This window comes from Cherax quadricarinatus, chromosome 43, assembly GCF_038502225.1.
Source record: "Cherax quadricarinatus isolate ZL_2023a chromosome 43, ASM3850222v1, whole genome shotgun sequence".
Lineage (NCBI taxonomy): Eukaryota > Metazoa > Arthropoda > Malacostraca > Decapoda > Parastacidae > Cherax > Cherax quadricarinatus.
In genome coordinates, this window is record NC_091334.1 from 14,917,560 (window position 1) to 14,934,686 (window position 17,127).

Below are 17,127 nucleotides of genomic sequence, written 5' to 3' on the forward strand. Positions count from 1 at the left end.
AATCACTAGACTCACAGCTCCCAGCACTACTCTTGGATGACAAAGAGGGTCACCTGCCAATCAACGAGTAGAATTGATGGAGATGGACCAACGTCCTGAGACTTCCCCTTTTTGGATTTAATTACCTGTGCACCTGTATGAAATTGCAGGACGTAACCCCTCATCATTGCCGCGGTAAAGAACCTGCTTTCCTGTCATCGGGTTAGAATACTCACGGCTATACTGTGAAGAACGAACCGGTGGGTTGTAACCAACACCTGCGACCCCCATCATCAGCAACTGCTACGATTTCAACAACCAGCAGTGTCACCAACACCAGACACCCCAATATCCATATATTAGCGTTGAGTTCAAATGTTATTTTATTCATTTCATTTTTTATTTTTCTTTCAAATAGGATATACCTTTCATGTTTTATTGTTTTATGTTTACTTTAATAAATAATGAAGTGTTTATCTTTGTGAATTATTATTTCGTTTTCTATTCATTAATTTTCCTGAGGAGGAGCCAGCCTTGGTAATATTGTCTGAAGTTTTTACAGGGCTGAGTAAGCCTTCACAGTACATGTATGTGTAGTGTGACCTAAGTGTAAGTAGAAGTAGCAAGACATACCTGTAATCTTGCATATTTATGAGACAGACAAAAGACATCAGCAATCCTACCATCATGTAAAACAATTACAGGCTTTCGTTTTACGCTCACTTGGGAGGACGGTAGTACCTCCCTGGGTGGTTGTTATCTACCAACCTACTACTCCTAAAATAATATTTAAAAAACTACAAACAAGTGTCCTGGTTCAAATCAGCAAATTAATCCTTAAGTAGTGAGTTTGTGTCAACCATCTTTGATATTGTTTTGTCACCCTTGCACCATTTATAACATTTCTGGTATATATTTAAATGTTTATACAGTACCAAGGTACGTAGTAGGTTGGTAGACAGCAACCGCCCAGGAAAGTACTACTGTCCTGCCAAGCGAGTGTAAAACTGAAGCCAGTAATTGTTTTACATGATGGTAGGATTGCTGGTGTCTTTTTTTCTGTCTCAAACATGCAAGATTTCAGGTACATCTTGCTACTTCCACTTACACTTAGGTCACACTACACATGTACAAGCATATATATACACACCCCTCTGGGGTTTCTTCTATTTTTCTTACTAGTTCTTGTCCTTGTTTATTTCCTCTAATCTCCATGGGGAAGTGAAACAGAATTCTTCTTCTGTAAGCCACGCATTGTACGAGGCAACTAAAATGCTGGGAGCAAGAGGCTAGTAACCCCTTCTCCTGTATATATTACTAAAGTTAAGAAGAGAAACTTTAGTTTTTCTTTTTGGACCACCCTGCCTTGGTGGGATACAACAGGTTTGTTGAAAGAAAGCAAGTTTATACAGTAGTGTATGTACTGTGTATTTTAATTAACAGAATAGAGGAAATCAGCTCTAATATATATTATTTAGGTAAGCATACCAGTCAGAGAGTCCGTTGCAACTCTGAGTCATCAGTGATTGAGTATACCTTTGATACCTTTGAAGAGTTTCGAGAGTTTACCTACTCTCTGAGCCCGGTCATGGGTCAGGTTCATCTGGTGCTTGCCTTGTCAACCAGGCTGTTGCTGCTGGAGGCCTGCTCCCCACATATCCATCACAGCCTGGCTGATCTGGCACCTGGTGAAGATACTTGTCCAGTTTCCTCTTGAAGGCTTCTACACTGGTTCCAGCCATGTTTCTGGTATCTTCTGGTAAGATGTTGAACAGTCTGGGACCCCAGACATTGATACAGTGTTCCCTTATTGTCCCCACCGCACCCCTGCTCCTCACTGGGTTTATTTTACACTTCCTTCCAGATCTCCCACTCCAGCATGTTCTTATGGCAGTGTGCAGATTTGGGACCAAGCCCTCGAGTACCTTCCAGGTATGTATTATCATGTACCTCCCTCTCCTCCGCTCCAATGAATACATGTTCAAGACTTGCAGGCGTTCCCAGTAGTTTAGGTGCTTTACAGGCTCAATGTGAGCCGTAAACAATCTCTATTTGTTCCAGCTCAGATATCTCTCCTGCCCTGAACGGGGCCATCAGCACTGAGCAATATTCTAAGTGAGGGAGTACTAACGTGATCTTTGTCTGGTTATGGCCTTTAAAAGAAAGGTCCGCTGACATAATTATTCCTACGTCTTTTACAGGTTCCTCACACTCCATTTGGTGACCCTCTCGAGTTTTGTATATAGTGCTCCTTTTGAGTTCTTCATTCTTTTCATATCTAAGCAGCTGGAACTATCACCACTGAATGTCATGTTGTTCTCCACTGCCCACTGGAAAACCCTGTTTATGTCTTCCTGTACTTTTTCAGTGTTTTCTGTACTGTAAACCTTTTAATTATGTAAACAAAATTGAAAAATTCCCATCTTTACTAGAACACAAGAACATAAGAAAGGAGGAACACTGCAGCAGGCCTGTTGGCCCATACTAGGCAGGTCTTTTACAATCCATCCCACTAACAAAATATTTGCCCAACCCAATTTTCAATGCCACCCATAAACAAGCTTCGACAACTCCATCCACTCCCACACGCAAGTCCCACCTAAATCCAACCCCTCTCACTCGTGCACCTATCCAACCCAAACCTGAAACTACCCAAGGTTTCAGAGAGTAAAGAAAGGGTACAATAACCACAATTAAAAAAGGTTGACATTTAATTATCTTGAGTCAAGATTGTTATATAAAGTGCTAAACCCAAGTGGGTTTAATCAGAACAAGGAGCACTGGAGGCTCAAATTTCCATTGGGTAAGAGCATAAGGGATGCCTCTTTCACTTCCATTTGACAATGACAAGACAGTATTTCAAAATAAGAAATATTGTCTTTAGATATGTAGTCTTCAAAACTAAGATTTTTTGCAGGCTATGCCTTATCAGCCAGAATGCAATGGCTATCTAGGCCTGCAAGCAGTGGGCAACAAAAGCTGGGCTGTTTAAGTGATCACCAAGCTTTTGAAAATCTATCAAATCAATCACAGGTATGGCTCAGACTTGTTTTTTTCCATGAATACATTTATAATTGGAAAACTATAGAAAAAAAAAAAAGGTATTTCAGAAAGTGGCACTTTGATATGAAGTACAGTATTACAGGTCTTAGCAGATTATTTAGTTTCAGATTGTGAAGCAAAAGGCTTTAGATGATAGAGAACTTTTTACTAAATTATTACACCACTTAGATACCCTGGATAAAAAATTATCTTCTTTAACATCATTTGCCCCCCCAAGACCGCCCCAACATACGTATTTCAATAACCAACTAGAACTTTGGTATCATATAGCATGCAGTATGAATACACCATGCCTACCTAAAATAACACTTACCAATAAAGTCACAAAAATCTTCAGGGTTCAATTGCTCTGTGAGGAAATTGTAGATATCACCAAAATTTTCTTGTACAAGAGCCATACAGCCATCAGACAAAGATCCAAGACGTCCACATATAGCAAGCAAGCGGTCCATCAACTGAAGGCAGAAAAGAAATTTTTTGATAATAAAAATCATGTCATCAACAATATATCTAGAGTACATCTCCACAAAAGCTGGTTTGTGTAAAAATCTATCCAAGTGAGATGAAAAAAACAAGTGGAAATCTGGAGTGCAAAACATTAAATAGGCCATCTTCCTGGATGGCTTCCTAGTTTTAAATACATTATCAAGTTTTATTACTCATTATGAGGGCATATGAAATCTCTGTTCAGTAGATATATTCACATTACTTTTCTGCAATCAAGTGGAATTCATTACTGTATTTGATAAAGCACAAAACTAAGGCTAAAACAGTAAAACAAAGGACACATTTAACATTACTAAATACAGTAACTGTACGACCCACGTGAGTTTAGCGATTTCTTTTGCATAGAATGATAAATAAATATGGTTCATATGAATAATGAAAATAGCATAGATATGTAATACAAGCAACTATTAACTATGGCACATATTTAAATTATTGAAGTCAAGCAGTATTAAACCATCTTATGCTTGAGTAGTAATTACATATAGATTCGAGTCTTACCTGGCTACGGGTATGGGTCTTCACTGTGCGGATTACTCGAGAAACAAAATCCTTGCAGGATTCACAATCGCCCGGTTGTGGATCCTGAACTGGTCGAGATGGTATGATCTCGTTGGACTCGACGGGGTGATTTTCCTGCCATTTAGATATGCACTATATAAAGACTGGTATAATACTGTAATAACTATAAAATGGTCATAATGCCTTTGATATCTAAAGCCTAAAAATATGACAACAGCTTCACTGATGAACCAATAATGAACATTTCTCAAATTAGCATATCAAGTTTTAATTATAAATGTAACAAGTTGCACAATGAATAGTATTCAAACCAGGTGACATATACACCTCATTATAAGGCTTAATTCCTGTAATATTTCATTTATTTACCTCCTCTGTTTACTTTATGTAAGTTTTAAATTAATAAAATTATTTACCAGATATTGTTGCAGCAACCTGTCAATTCTGATTGAGTTGCAGAGGCCAGCAGTTGCACAGACTATCTGAGGGTTCATTGCTGAGGCTAATGTGTCAATCAGTTCTGGAGTGTACTCATCAACAACATCGACACATTCATTGGACACCACCCTGAGCGGAATCAAACGGCATGAGCCTTCCAAGACTTCAAGGATTTCCTCCTGTTGTAAAGATACCTAAATAGTAAAATCTTATACTGTACTGTAGTTCATTAACCCTTAAACTGTCCAAACGTAGATCTATGTTGACATGTGTAGCACTCCAAACATAGATCTACGTTTTTTTTACATGCTTTCAAATGGAGAAAATAAACGTCGGAGCGCTATGCACGTGAACATAGATCTACGTCTGGAGAGTTTAAGGGTTAAAGAGAAAATAAATTACTCATGTATGAAGGGAAAAACTACCAAAAGTTGTGAAAATTTGTCACAGTCAGGGCTAATGTTGGTGCTACAACACACTAATGCAGTATGTACTATGCTAAGAAAATAAATACAATTTAGAGTTTTTTTTTTATTGTGACCAGCTTGAATAATATTAAACAGTCACAGAATTAAAGTGTTCCAATGCTGTATTATACAACCAAAAGATGGATAATGGGTTAGAGTTCTACCTGAGTTTCATTGCTGAGGAGCTGGTCTCTTGCCTCCTGAACCATGTTCTTACAAATTGTGCAGATGTCATCATTGTCTTCCGGCAGCCTCTGCTTCTCCCATACAGTCTGGATGCAGTGTTTAACAGCGCTGCACTCCTTTGCATTGCTGGGATAAAGATTAATCAATAAGCCAGAAAAATCTAAAAGTTACAATAAACAACAAATTCTGCTTTGACAGTAAAGAAGTATAAGTGGTGCTAGGCTTACCATCAAATCTGCATCAGTGAAAGTGTGTATATTTCAGGGGATTAATTAAATTTCAAAACTAAAATCTGCAGATTATTAATATTTTTTAAATAAAGTGATGACTAGCAGAATGCCAATTTGCCTGATTTAACTAATTTTGTTGAGTAATACAACAATTTCACAAACAATTTCACTTAATGACATGTCACAGCAGATCCTCATTACCAGCCTCCAAAATGAAAAAACATGTGTTAACCAAATTTAAAAAGAGAACTTGCCACACAAACACCAAATTACCATATACTACACAAAAATTAAATATTCTAACCCACTGTACTGCAAATCTTCTCTTTGTCTAATTAAAATTCCTCCCTCACTCAATTCATACACTCTGTAGTAACTCCTAACTTACTACACCATTTTATCAAATCATTAACCTTCGAAAGCACTTATCACTGCCCATTCCAGCCTATCCTAATTGGTACAAGCACTGTAATACATTATTTATACTATATAAGAATGTGGGAGCAAGGGACTAGTAACCCCTTCTCCTGCATACATTACTAAGTTTAAAAATTTAAACTTTCGTTTTTCTTTTAGGTCACCCTGCCTTGGTAGGATATGGCCAGTTTGTTGAAAAAAATGAAAATGTGCAAGGATATTACTTCATAAATTGAATTTCAACTTGTGTAAAATATGGGCATTATCATAACACGGCCTCTACTCATGTAATGACGGAGTTCTGTTCCCGAGACCTTGTCGGTAAATGAATTTGTCGCTAAGTGAGGAGCATACCATAATGGTAGTGGGTTTGTGTTAACCATCTTTGATAATGTTTTAATGTCACCTTTGCACCATTTATAGCATTTCTGGTATATTTTTAACCCTTTCAGGGTCCAGAGGTCAAATTTCGAAGTGTGCACCAGCGTCCAAGAATTTAAAAAAAAAAAATTGTTATTTTTTCTTATGAAATGGTAGAGAATCTTTTTCTGAAGGTAATAAAACAAAAAGTACGAAATTTGATGAAAAACTGACGAAATTATGCTCTTGCGAATTTTGATGTGTCAGCGATATTTACTCATCGGCGATTTTGCCGACTGATTCCCATTTTATGGCAATTACATTATTCCAGTCGACCAAATTCTTAGCTATTTCACTAATATTATTTCTAATCTATCGATCGAGGACAAGAAATCAACAAGTCAACTGTTTCAACTACAAAATAGTGATCGGAAATTGGTAATTTGGCCAGTTTAATGCAAAGTTCAAAATATTCCAGTTTCAATATAGGGTCCAGAATAAACAATGCAGGCATTTGTGGCACTAGACTAACATTTCCTCTGCTCATTATGTAGTTAGTTTTTCTGGCTTTACAAATGAATTCCATTTTGATTTTTTATTCACAATGAATTTTTATTCAAACCAAAAAATAGAAGATTTACTATTATGCAATATTGTAATAATTGTATAAATAATATCACCATATTTGTGAACGTATATTAGACCCACCAGCTGGCGTGTATTAGAAGTTTGAGGTCGTTTGTTTACTCTTGAACATCGGCAAAAATTTAACATTTCCACTACATTGAGCCATTTCCAGTACGAAAACCAATCAAAACCATCTCTATTTCTGTAATATCTCTCCCATTCTATCAAATGAGACCAAGAAATCGCAAATACAACTATAAAAAACATATGAAAAACACTGCAAAGTCGTTGTTTTAATCGAAAATTACGGTCTCAGTTTTTTTCTCTCATGCACTATGTGCTGCAGGATTTGTTTTATGTGGTGCACACACATACCACATAGATGTATTCTCTCATATGTAGGCCCAAATTTACTGTTCACAGCTTATCAGAGTGAGCTGAGCTCATGGTGTAGATCTACGGTTTAGACCTTCAACTCAAAGCCATAGAACTACAGCATGGACCCTGAAAGGGTTAAATGTTTATACAGTAGTGTATGTGCTTTGTATTACAATAAACAGAACAGAGGAAATCAGCTCTAATATACATTATTTAGGTATGCATACCGGTCAGAGCCCATCATAAGTCTGAGTCATCAGTAAACGAGTACATCGGTAAGCGAGGAGAGGCTGTACTGCACTTATCAAAATTACTGTAGATCTAACTGAAGAAAAAACAGTTGGGCATAAATAGAATCTGCTTCTCATTGACCAGTAGATCTACAGCAGTTCTTTTATTATGCAATTTCAAATCAATATAGATAAAACAATCCTACTTCATAATACCACATAATCATATGTACACAGTAGCCCTCCATATATGTGGGTAATACGTTCCAGACCTAGTCGATAAATTACACACAATAGGTAGATAATTAGCACTTTTTCACCGATGGGAAGCACGTCACGGCTTTCAATACCTCCCTACTCTCAATATTATTACTATACATTCAAATGAATGTGTGTAAGAAAATGCAGAAAAAAAAGTTCTGATACTATGTTTTGTGAAAAAAAAGTTCAGGAGAGACTGAAATGTGATCTGAAAGTTTCTTCATTGTGTGGATTAGTTGCGAAAAAAAAAATAAGCAATAAACTGGAGTTTTAAACTGTAAGCACCTTGGCATCCACCAGCACACACACACATTATCTCTAATTCTTAAATCTAGTGTTTTTCAGTACCTACATGACTTACACTTTGGTCACACTTCACAGACACGCACATGCATATATATATATACATACATCTAGGTTTTTCTCCTTTTTCTAAATAGCTCTTGTTCTTTTTTATTTCTTCTATTGTCCATGGGGAAGTGGAAAAGAATCTTTCCTCCGTAAGCCATGCGTGTCGTATGAGGCGACTAAAATGCCGGGAGCAATGGGCTAGTAACCCCTTCTCCTGTATACAATTACTAAAAAAGAGAAGAAGAAAAACTTTATAAAATTGGGTTGCTTAAATGTGCGTGGATGTAGTGCGGATGACAAGAAACAGATGATTGCTGATGTTATGAATGAAAAGAAGTTGGATGTCCTGGCCCTAAGCGAAACAAAGCTGAAGGGGGTAGGAGAGTTTCAGTGGGGGGAAATAAATGGGATTAAATCTGGAGTATCTGAGAGAGTTAGAGCAAAGGAAGGGGTAGCAGTAATGTTAAATGATCAGTTATGGAAGGAGAAAAGAGAATATGAATGTGTAAATTCAAGAATTATGTGGATTAAAGTAAAGGTTGGATGCGAGAAGTGGGTCATAATAAGCGTGTATGCACCTGGAGAAGAGAGGAATGCAGAGGAGAGAGAGAGATTTTGGGAGATGTTAAGTGAATGTATAGGAGCCTTTGAACCAAGTGAGAGAGTAATTGTGGTAGGGGACTTGAATGCTAAAGTAGGAGAAACTTTTAGAGAGGGTGTGGTAGGTAAGTTTGGGGTGCCAGGTGTAAATGATAATGGGAGCCCTTTGATTGAACTTTGTATAAAAAGGGGTTTAGTTATAGGTAATACATATTTTAAGAAAAAGAGGATAAATAAGTATACACGATATGATGTAGGGCGAAATGACAGTAGTTTGTTGGATTATGTATTGGTAGATAAAAGACTGTTGAGTAGACTTCAGGATGTACATGTTTATAGAGGGGCCACAGATATATCAGATCACTTTCTAGTTGTAGCTACACTGAGAGTAAAAGGTAGATGGGATACAAGGAGAATAGAAGCATCAGGGAAGAGAGAGGTGAAGGTTTATAAACTAAAAGAGGAGGCAGTTAGGGTAAGATATAAACAGCTATTGGAGGATAGATGGGCTAATGAGAGCATAGGCAATGGGGTCGAAGAGGTATGGGGTAGGTTTAAAAATGTAGTGTTAGAGTGTTCAGCAGAAGTTTGTGGTTACAGGAAAGTGGGTGCAGGAGGGAAGAGGAGCGATTGGTGGAATGATGATGTAAAGAGAGTAGTAAGGGAGAAAAAGTTAGCATATGAGAAGTTTTTACAAAGTAGAAGTGATGCAAGGAGGGAAGAGTATATGGAGAAAAAGAGAGAAGTTAAGAGAGTGGTGAAGCAATGTAAAAAGAGAGCAAATGAGAGAGTGGGTGAGATGTTATCAACAAATTTTGTTGAAAATAAGAAAAAGTTTTGGAGTGAGATTAACAAGTTAAGAAAGCCTAGAGAACAAATGGATTTGTCAGTTAAAAATAGGAGAGGAGAGTTATTAAATGGAGAGGTAGAGGTATTGGGAAGATGGAAGGAATATTTTGAGGAATTGTTAAATGTTGATGAAGATAGGGAAGCTGTGATTTCGTGTATAGGGCAAGGAGGAATAACATCTTGTAGGAGTGAGGAAGAGCCAGTTGTGAGTGTGGGGGAAGTTCGTGAGGCAGTAGGTAAAATGAAAGGGGGTAAGGCAGCCGGGATTGATGGGATAAAGATAGAAATGTTAAAAGCAGGTGGGGATATAGTTTTGGAGTGGTTGGTGCAATTATTTAATAAATGTATGGAAGAGGGTAAGGTACCTAGGGATTGGCAGAGAGCATGCATAGTTCCTTTGTATAAAGGCAAAGGGGATAAAAGAGAGTGCAAAAATTATAGGGGGATAAGTCTGTTGAGTGTACCTGGTAAAGTGTATGGTAGAGTTATAATTGAAAGAATTAAGAGTAAGACGGAGAATAGGATAGCAGATGAACAAGGAGGCTTTAGGAAAGGTAGGGGGTGTGTGGACCAGGTGTTTACAGTGAAACATATAAGTGAACAGTATTTAGATAAGGCTAAAGAGGTCTTTGTGGCATTTATGGATTTGGAAAAGGCGTATGACAGGGTGGATAGGGGGGCAATGTGGCAGATGTTGCAAGTGTATGGTGTAGGAGGTAGGTTACTGAAAGCAGTGAAGAGTTTTTACGAGGATAGTGAGGCTCAAGTTAGAGTATGTAGGAAAGAGGGAAATTTTTTCCCAGTAAAAGTAGGCCTTAGACAAGGATGTGTGATGTCACCGTGGTTGTTTAATATATTTATAGATGGGGTTGTAAGAGAAGTAAATGCGAGGGTCTTGGCAAGAGGCGTGGAGTTAAAAGATAAAGAATCACACACAAAGTGGGAGTTGTCACAGCTGCTCTTTGCCGATGACACTGTGCTCTTGGGAGATTCTGAAGAGAAGTTGCAGAGATTGGTGGATGAATTTGGTAGGGTGTGCAAAAGAAGAAAATTAAAGGTGAATACAGGAAAGAGTAAGGTTATGAGGATAACAAAAAGATTAGGTGATGAAAGATTGAATATCAGATTGGAGGGAGAGAGTATGGAGGAGGTGAACGTATTCAGATATTTGGGAGTGGACGTGTCAGCGGATGGGTCTATGAAAGATGAGGTGAATCATAGAATTGATGAGGGAAAAAGAGTGAGTGGTGCACTTAGGAGTCTGTGGAGACAAAGAACTTTGTCCTTGGAGGCAAAGAGGGGAATGTATGAGAGTATAGTTTTACCAACGCTCTTATATGGGTGTGAAGCGTGGGTGATGAATGTTGCAGCGAGGAGAAGGCTGGAGGCAGTGGAGATGTCATGTCTGAGGGCAATGTGTGGTGTGAATATAATGCAGAGAATTCGTAGTTTGGAAGTTAGGAGGAGGTGCGGGATTACCAAAACTGTTGTCCAGAGGGCTGAGGAAGGGTTGTTGAGGTGGTTCGGACATGTAGAGAGAATGGAGCGAAACAGAATGACTTCAAGAGTGTATCAGTCTGTAGTGGAAGGAAGGCGGGGTAGGGGTCGGCCTAGGAAGGGTTGGAGGGAGGGGGTAAAGGAGGTTTTGTGTGCGAGGGGCTTGGACTTCCAGCAGGCATGCGTGAGCGTGTTTGATAGGAGTGAATGGAGACAAATGGTTTTTAATACTTGACGTGCTGTTGGAGTGTGAGCAAAGTAACATTTATGAAGGGATTCAGGGAAACCGGCAGGCCGGACTTGAGTCCTGGAGATGGGAAGTACAGTGCCTGCACTCTGAAGGAGGGGTGTTAATGTTGCAGTTTAAAAACTGTAGTGTAAAGCACCCTTCTGGCAAGACAGTGATGGAGTGAATGATGGTGAAAGTTTTTCTTTTTCGGGCCACCCTGCCTTGGTGGGAATCGGCCGGTGTGATAATAAATAATAAATAAATAACATGACATATATCTTGTCACAAGACAGGAAAAAAAAAAAAAAAAAAGGAAAACTTACAAGAGCGAATCACACCAGTAACCAGGGCCGTAGGTACACTTATGCACACCAACCAAAGCACACTCTCCTGGCAGCACACAAGCTGTTTCAAGTAAAAAATAAAATTGCTATCAATTTACAACTAATACAGTACAGTATTTACAAAGTGAATATTGCACACACACACACACATCATGACCCTATAGACCTAACATACAACAAATACATATGGACTACTACATGCTGTAATATAAATAAGCAACCAGGAGGGGTAAAGGTAATGTCAAAATCTACACTTGTGTATATTATAGAGAGACTTAAAACACTACGCATGCAAAAAAAAAGTCGAAGTACATCCTTATATACAGTACAGGTCCTCCACAACTCTGGCATCATTGGGAACTGAAGTGTGTCAGATTACCGAGTTTGCTGGATTACAGAGTGGTTAAGTTAGAATACACTTAATAAAATTAACCAACTTTACTTACACAAAGTTCATTGAACATTGGCAAAAATCGAACATTTCTTCTACTTTGAGTTAAATTTCAAGGTACTTTTCATTGTGAAACCAATCAAAATCATATCTATTTCTGTAATATATCTTCCATTCTATCAAACGAGACTAAAAAAAAAAAACGAGACTACAACCATAAAAACCATATGAAAATATACAGTAAAGAGGCAGCTAGTGGCTGAGAAATGAACTCCCTTATTTATCGCCCTTTTTTTTTATTATTGGTGTACGTTAAGAAGGATCTTTCGATCATACATTACCCAAGTTTCAATAACAAACAACTGAGAAAAAAATTTTTTTTTTTTTTTTATTATCACACCGGCCGATTCCCACCAAGGCAGGGTGGCCCGAAAAAGAAAAACTATCACCATCATTCACTCCATCACTGTCTTGCCAGAAGGGTGCTTTACACTACAGTTTTTAAACTGCAACATTAACATCCCTCCTTCAGAGTGCAGGCACTGTACTTCCCATCTCCAGGACTCAAGTCCGGCCTGCCGGTTTCCCTGAATCCCTTCATAAATGTTACTTTGCTCACACTCCAACAGCACGTCAAGTATTAAAAACCATTTGTCTCCATTCACTCCTATCAAACACGCTCACGCATGCCTGCTGGAAGTCCAAGCCCCTCGCACACAAAACCTCCTTTACCCCCTCCCTCCAACCCTTCCTAGGCCGACCCCTACCCCGCCTTCCTTCCACTACAGACTGATACACTCTTGAAGTCATTCTGTTTCGCTCCATTCTCTCTACATGTCCGAACCACCTCAACAACCCTTCCTCAGCCCTCTGGACAACAGTTTTGGTAATCCCGCACCTCCTCCTAACTTCCAAACTACGAATTCTCTGCATTATATTCACACCACACATTGCCCTCAGACATGACATCTCCACTGCCTCCAGCCTTCTCCTCGCTGCAACATTCATCACCCACGCTTCACACCCATATAAGAGCGTTGGTAAAACTATACTCTCATACATTCCCCTCTTTGCCTCCAAGGACAAAGTTCTTTGTCTCCACAGACTCCTAAGTGCACCACTCACTCTTTTTCCCTCATCAATTCTATGATTCACCTCATCTTTCATAGACCCATCCGCTGACACGTCCACTCCCAAATATCTGAATACGTTCACCTCCTCCATACTCTCTCCCTCCAATCTGATATTCAATCTTTCATCACCTAATCTTTTTGTTATCCTCATAACCTTACTCTTTCCTGTATTCACCTTTAATTTTCTTCTTTTGCACACCCTACCAAATTCATCCACCAATCTCTGCAACTTCTCTTCAGAATCTCCCAAGAGCACAGTGTCATCAGCAAAGAGCAGCTGTGACAACTCCCACTTTGTGTGTGATTCTTTATCTTTTAACTCCACGCCTCTTGCCAAGACCCTCGCATTTACTTCTCTTACAACCCCATCTATAAATATATTAAACAACCACGGTGACATCACACATCCTTGTCTAAGGCCTACTTTTACTGGGAAAAAATTTCCCTCTTTCCTACATACTCTAACTTGAGCCTCACTATCCTCGTAAAAACTCTTCACTGCTTTCAGTAACCTACCTCCTACACCATACACTTGCAACATCTGCCACATTGCCCCCCTATCCACCCTGTCATACGCCTTTTCCAAATCCATAAATGCCACAAAGACCTCTTTAGCCTTATCTAAATACTGTTCACTTATATGTTTCACTGTAAACACCTGGTCCACACACCCCCTACCTTTCCTAAAGCCTCCTTGTTCATCTGCTATCCTATTCTCCGTCTTACTCTTAATTCTTTCAATTATAACTCTACCATACACTTTACCAGGTACACTCAACAGACTTATCCCCCTATAATTTTTGCACTCTCTTTTATCCCCTTTGCCTTTATACAAAGGAACTATGCATGCTCTCTGCCAATCCCTAGGTACCTTACCCTCTTCCATACATTTATTAAATAATTGCACCAACCACTCCAAAACTATATCCCCACCTGCTTTTAACATTTCTATCTTTATCCCATCAATCCCGGCTGCCTTACCCCCTTTCATTTTACCTACTGCCTCACGAACTTCCCCCACACTCACAACTGGCTCTTCCTCACTCCTACAAGATGTTATTCCTCCTTGCCCTATACACGAAATCACAGCTTCCCTATCTTCATCAACATTTAACAATTCCTCAAAATATTCCTTCCATCTTCCCAATACCTCTAACTCTCCATTTAATAACTCTCCTCTCCTATTTTTAACTGACAAATCCATTTGTTCTCTAGGCTTTCTTAACTTGTTAATCTCACTCCAAAACTTTTTCTTATTTTCAACAAAATTTGTTGATAACATCTCACCCACTCTCTCATTTGCTCTCTTTTTACATTGCTTCACCACTCTCTTAACTTCTCTCTTTTTCTCCATATACTCTTCCCTCCTTGCATCACTTCTACTTTGTAAAAACTTCTCATATGCTAACTTTTTCTCCCTTACTACTCTCTTTACATCATCATTCCACCAATCGCTCCTCTTCCCTCCTGCACCCACTTTCCTGTAACCACAAACTTCTGCTGAACACTCTAACACTACATTTTTAAACCTACCCCATACCTCTTCGACCCCATTGCCTATGCTCTCATTAGCCCATCTATCCTCCAATAGCTGTTTATATCTTACCCTAACTGCCTCCTCTTTTAGTTTATAAACCTTCACCTCTCTCTTCCCTGATGCTTCTTTTCTCCTTGTATCCCATCTACCTTTTACTCTCAGTGTAGCTACAACTAGAAAGTGATCTGATATATCTGTGGCCCCTCTATAAACATGTACATCCTGAAGTCTACTCAACAGTCTTTTATCTACCAATACATAATCCAACAAACTACTGTCATTTCGCCCTACATCATATCGTGTATACTTATTTATCCTCTTTTTCTTAAAATATGTATTACCTATAACTAAACCCCTTTCTATACAAAGTTCAATCAAAGGGGTCCCATTATCATTTACACCTGGCACCCCAAACTTACCTACCACACCCTCTCTAAAAGTTTCTCCTACTTTAGCATTCAAGTCCCCTACCACAATTACTCTCTCACTTGGTTCAAAGGCTCCTATACATTCACTTAACATCTCCCAAAATCTCTCTCTCTCCTCTGCATTCCTCTCTTCTCCAGGTGCATACACGCTTATTATGACCCACTTCTCGCATCCAACCTTTACTTTAATCCACATAATTCTTGAATTTACACATTCATATTCTCTTTTCTCCTTCCATAACTGATCATTTAACATTACTGCTACCCCTTCCTTTGCTCTAACTCTCTCAGATACTCCAGATTTAATCCCATTTATTTCTCCCCACTGAAACTCTCCTACCCCCTTCAGCTTTGTTTCGCTTAGGGCCAGGACATCCAACTTCTTTTCATTCATAACATCAGCAATCATCTGTTTCTTGTCATCCGCACTACATCCACGCACATTTAAGCAACCCAGTTTTATAAAGTTTTTCTTCTTCTCTTTTTTAGTAATTGTATACAGGAGAAGGGGTTACTAGCCCATTGCTCCCGGCATTTTAGTCGCCTCATACGACACGCATGGCTTACGGAGGAAAGATTCTTTTCCACTTCCCCATGGACAATAGAAGAAATAAAAAAGAACAAGAGCTATTTAGAAAAAGGAGAAAAACCTAGATGTATGTATATATATATATGCATGTGCGTGTCTGTGAAGTGTGACCAAAGTGTAAGTAGGAGTAGCAAGATATCCCTGTTATCTTAGCGTGTTTATGAGACAGAAAAAGAAACCAGCAATCCTACCATCATGCAAAACAGTTACAGGTTTTTGTTTCACAGTCATCTGGCAGGACGGTAGTACTTCCCTGGGTGGTTGCTGTCTACCAACCTACTACCTGAGAAAAAAATATTTACCAAAAATCATATATGGCTAGCCCAAGCCAGGTACTAGAAATAAGCCACTTCGTCTGACTTTTTTGGGTTATCCTAGGTTCTCTACACATATGCTGCTATGTGTGACAATCTATGTAGAGAAAATAGCTTTTTTGTTTTAGTTTTATGGTGCAGTACAAGTGTATATCACAGATAGCCCTGTGCTATACTCCGTTTTCTCTAGTATAAGCCCCCAAGACAGGGATAGGAGAATGGTACTTGTATCCCATGTCCTCTTCATACCTCCGTCGAACTGCTCGTTATTATGCCAAATATTATTCATTCTGAAGTATTTAACATGTTTTTATGTTATTTATATTGTTTATTATGTCATATTACATCAACTGTGATAGGCAAATAAGTTGTAGTGTTGATATTAGCATAATAATAGAGCATACAGTATTCCCCTGCATCAATGGGGCTGAGGTCATAGCAACTGACAGTGGCTTCAAAGCCACCTTATCTTTAATGGACAATGTACTGTGTAGGTGCTTTACACAATGAGAAGCATTTCTTTTATTCGTTGGAACCATGGCTAGGGCTAAGAGTACGCAGGTTATAATAATAAATGGAGAAAAAGAAATTGGAATGACTTGTGCAGCAAGTAGCACCACCAGACAGTATCAGAAGGTTGGTGAGGCGACCCTGGAAATTTGAAATTATGATAGCCAAAATTAGTGCCGAATAACTGATGGAACCGGATGTCTGATTGCCAGATTTGTACTGTATATCTTTCTTTCTTCAATGCACTGGCCATATCCCACCAAGGCAGGGCTGCCAAAAAAAGAAAAACAAAGTTTCTTTTTAAATTTCATAATACAGTCCCCATCCTTTTATCCGAAGCCCTTGGGGCCAGCAGTGTTTCGAATTTCAGAATGAAGGTGGGGTCTAGGACAGCATCCCATAATCAAACATTAACACTGCAGCAAAAATGTATGAATACTCACACTAAGTGTGATAATTAAGGACTACAAATATTACTACGGTTTATTTATAGCGTAATATATTGATAAATGAAATAATGGGATAATTATAGACCAGGAACATGACTGTCAAGACAATTGACAGACAGCATTTTTAAAGACTTCAAATGTCATCTGTCTTATTATCTTAGGTTTCTGCCTAAGCAATTTCCCTTTAACTGAGTAAATTACCATAATATCTTGCTTACTGATAAATGCACATTGTTCAAGA

The 17,127-nt window shown here is 38.7% G+C and overlaps 1 protein-coding gene across 1 annotated transcript in view; it reads right to left on the reverse strand.

Annotated features, from left to right (window-relative positions):
• Sap-r (prosaposin) overlaps positions 1-17,127 on the reverse strand; it is a 71,354-nt gene that overhangs the window by 34,103 nt on the left and 20,124 nt on the right. The window contains exons 3-7 of the mRNA XM_070093598.1: positions 11,515-11,596; positions 5,141-5,288; positions 4,488-4,688; positions 4,051-4,185; positions 3,356-3,497 (exon numbers count right to left, since the gene is read on the reverse strand). Of these exons, the coding sequence (XP_069949699.1) occupies positions 3,356-3,497; positions 4,051-4,185; positions 4,488-4,688; positions 5,141-5,288; positions 11,515-11,596 (708 nt within the window). The remainder of the gene's footprint in view (positions 1-3,355; positions 3,498-4,050; positions 4,186-4,487; positions 4,689-5,140; positions 5,289-11,514; positions 11,597-17,127) is intronic.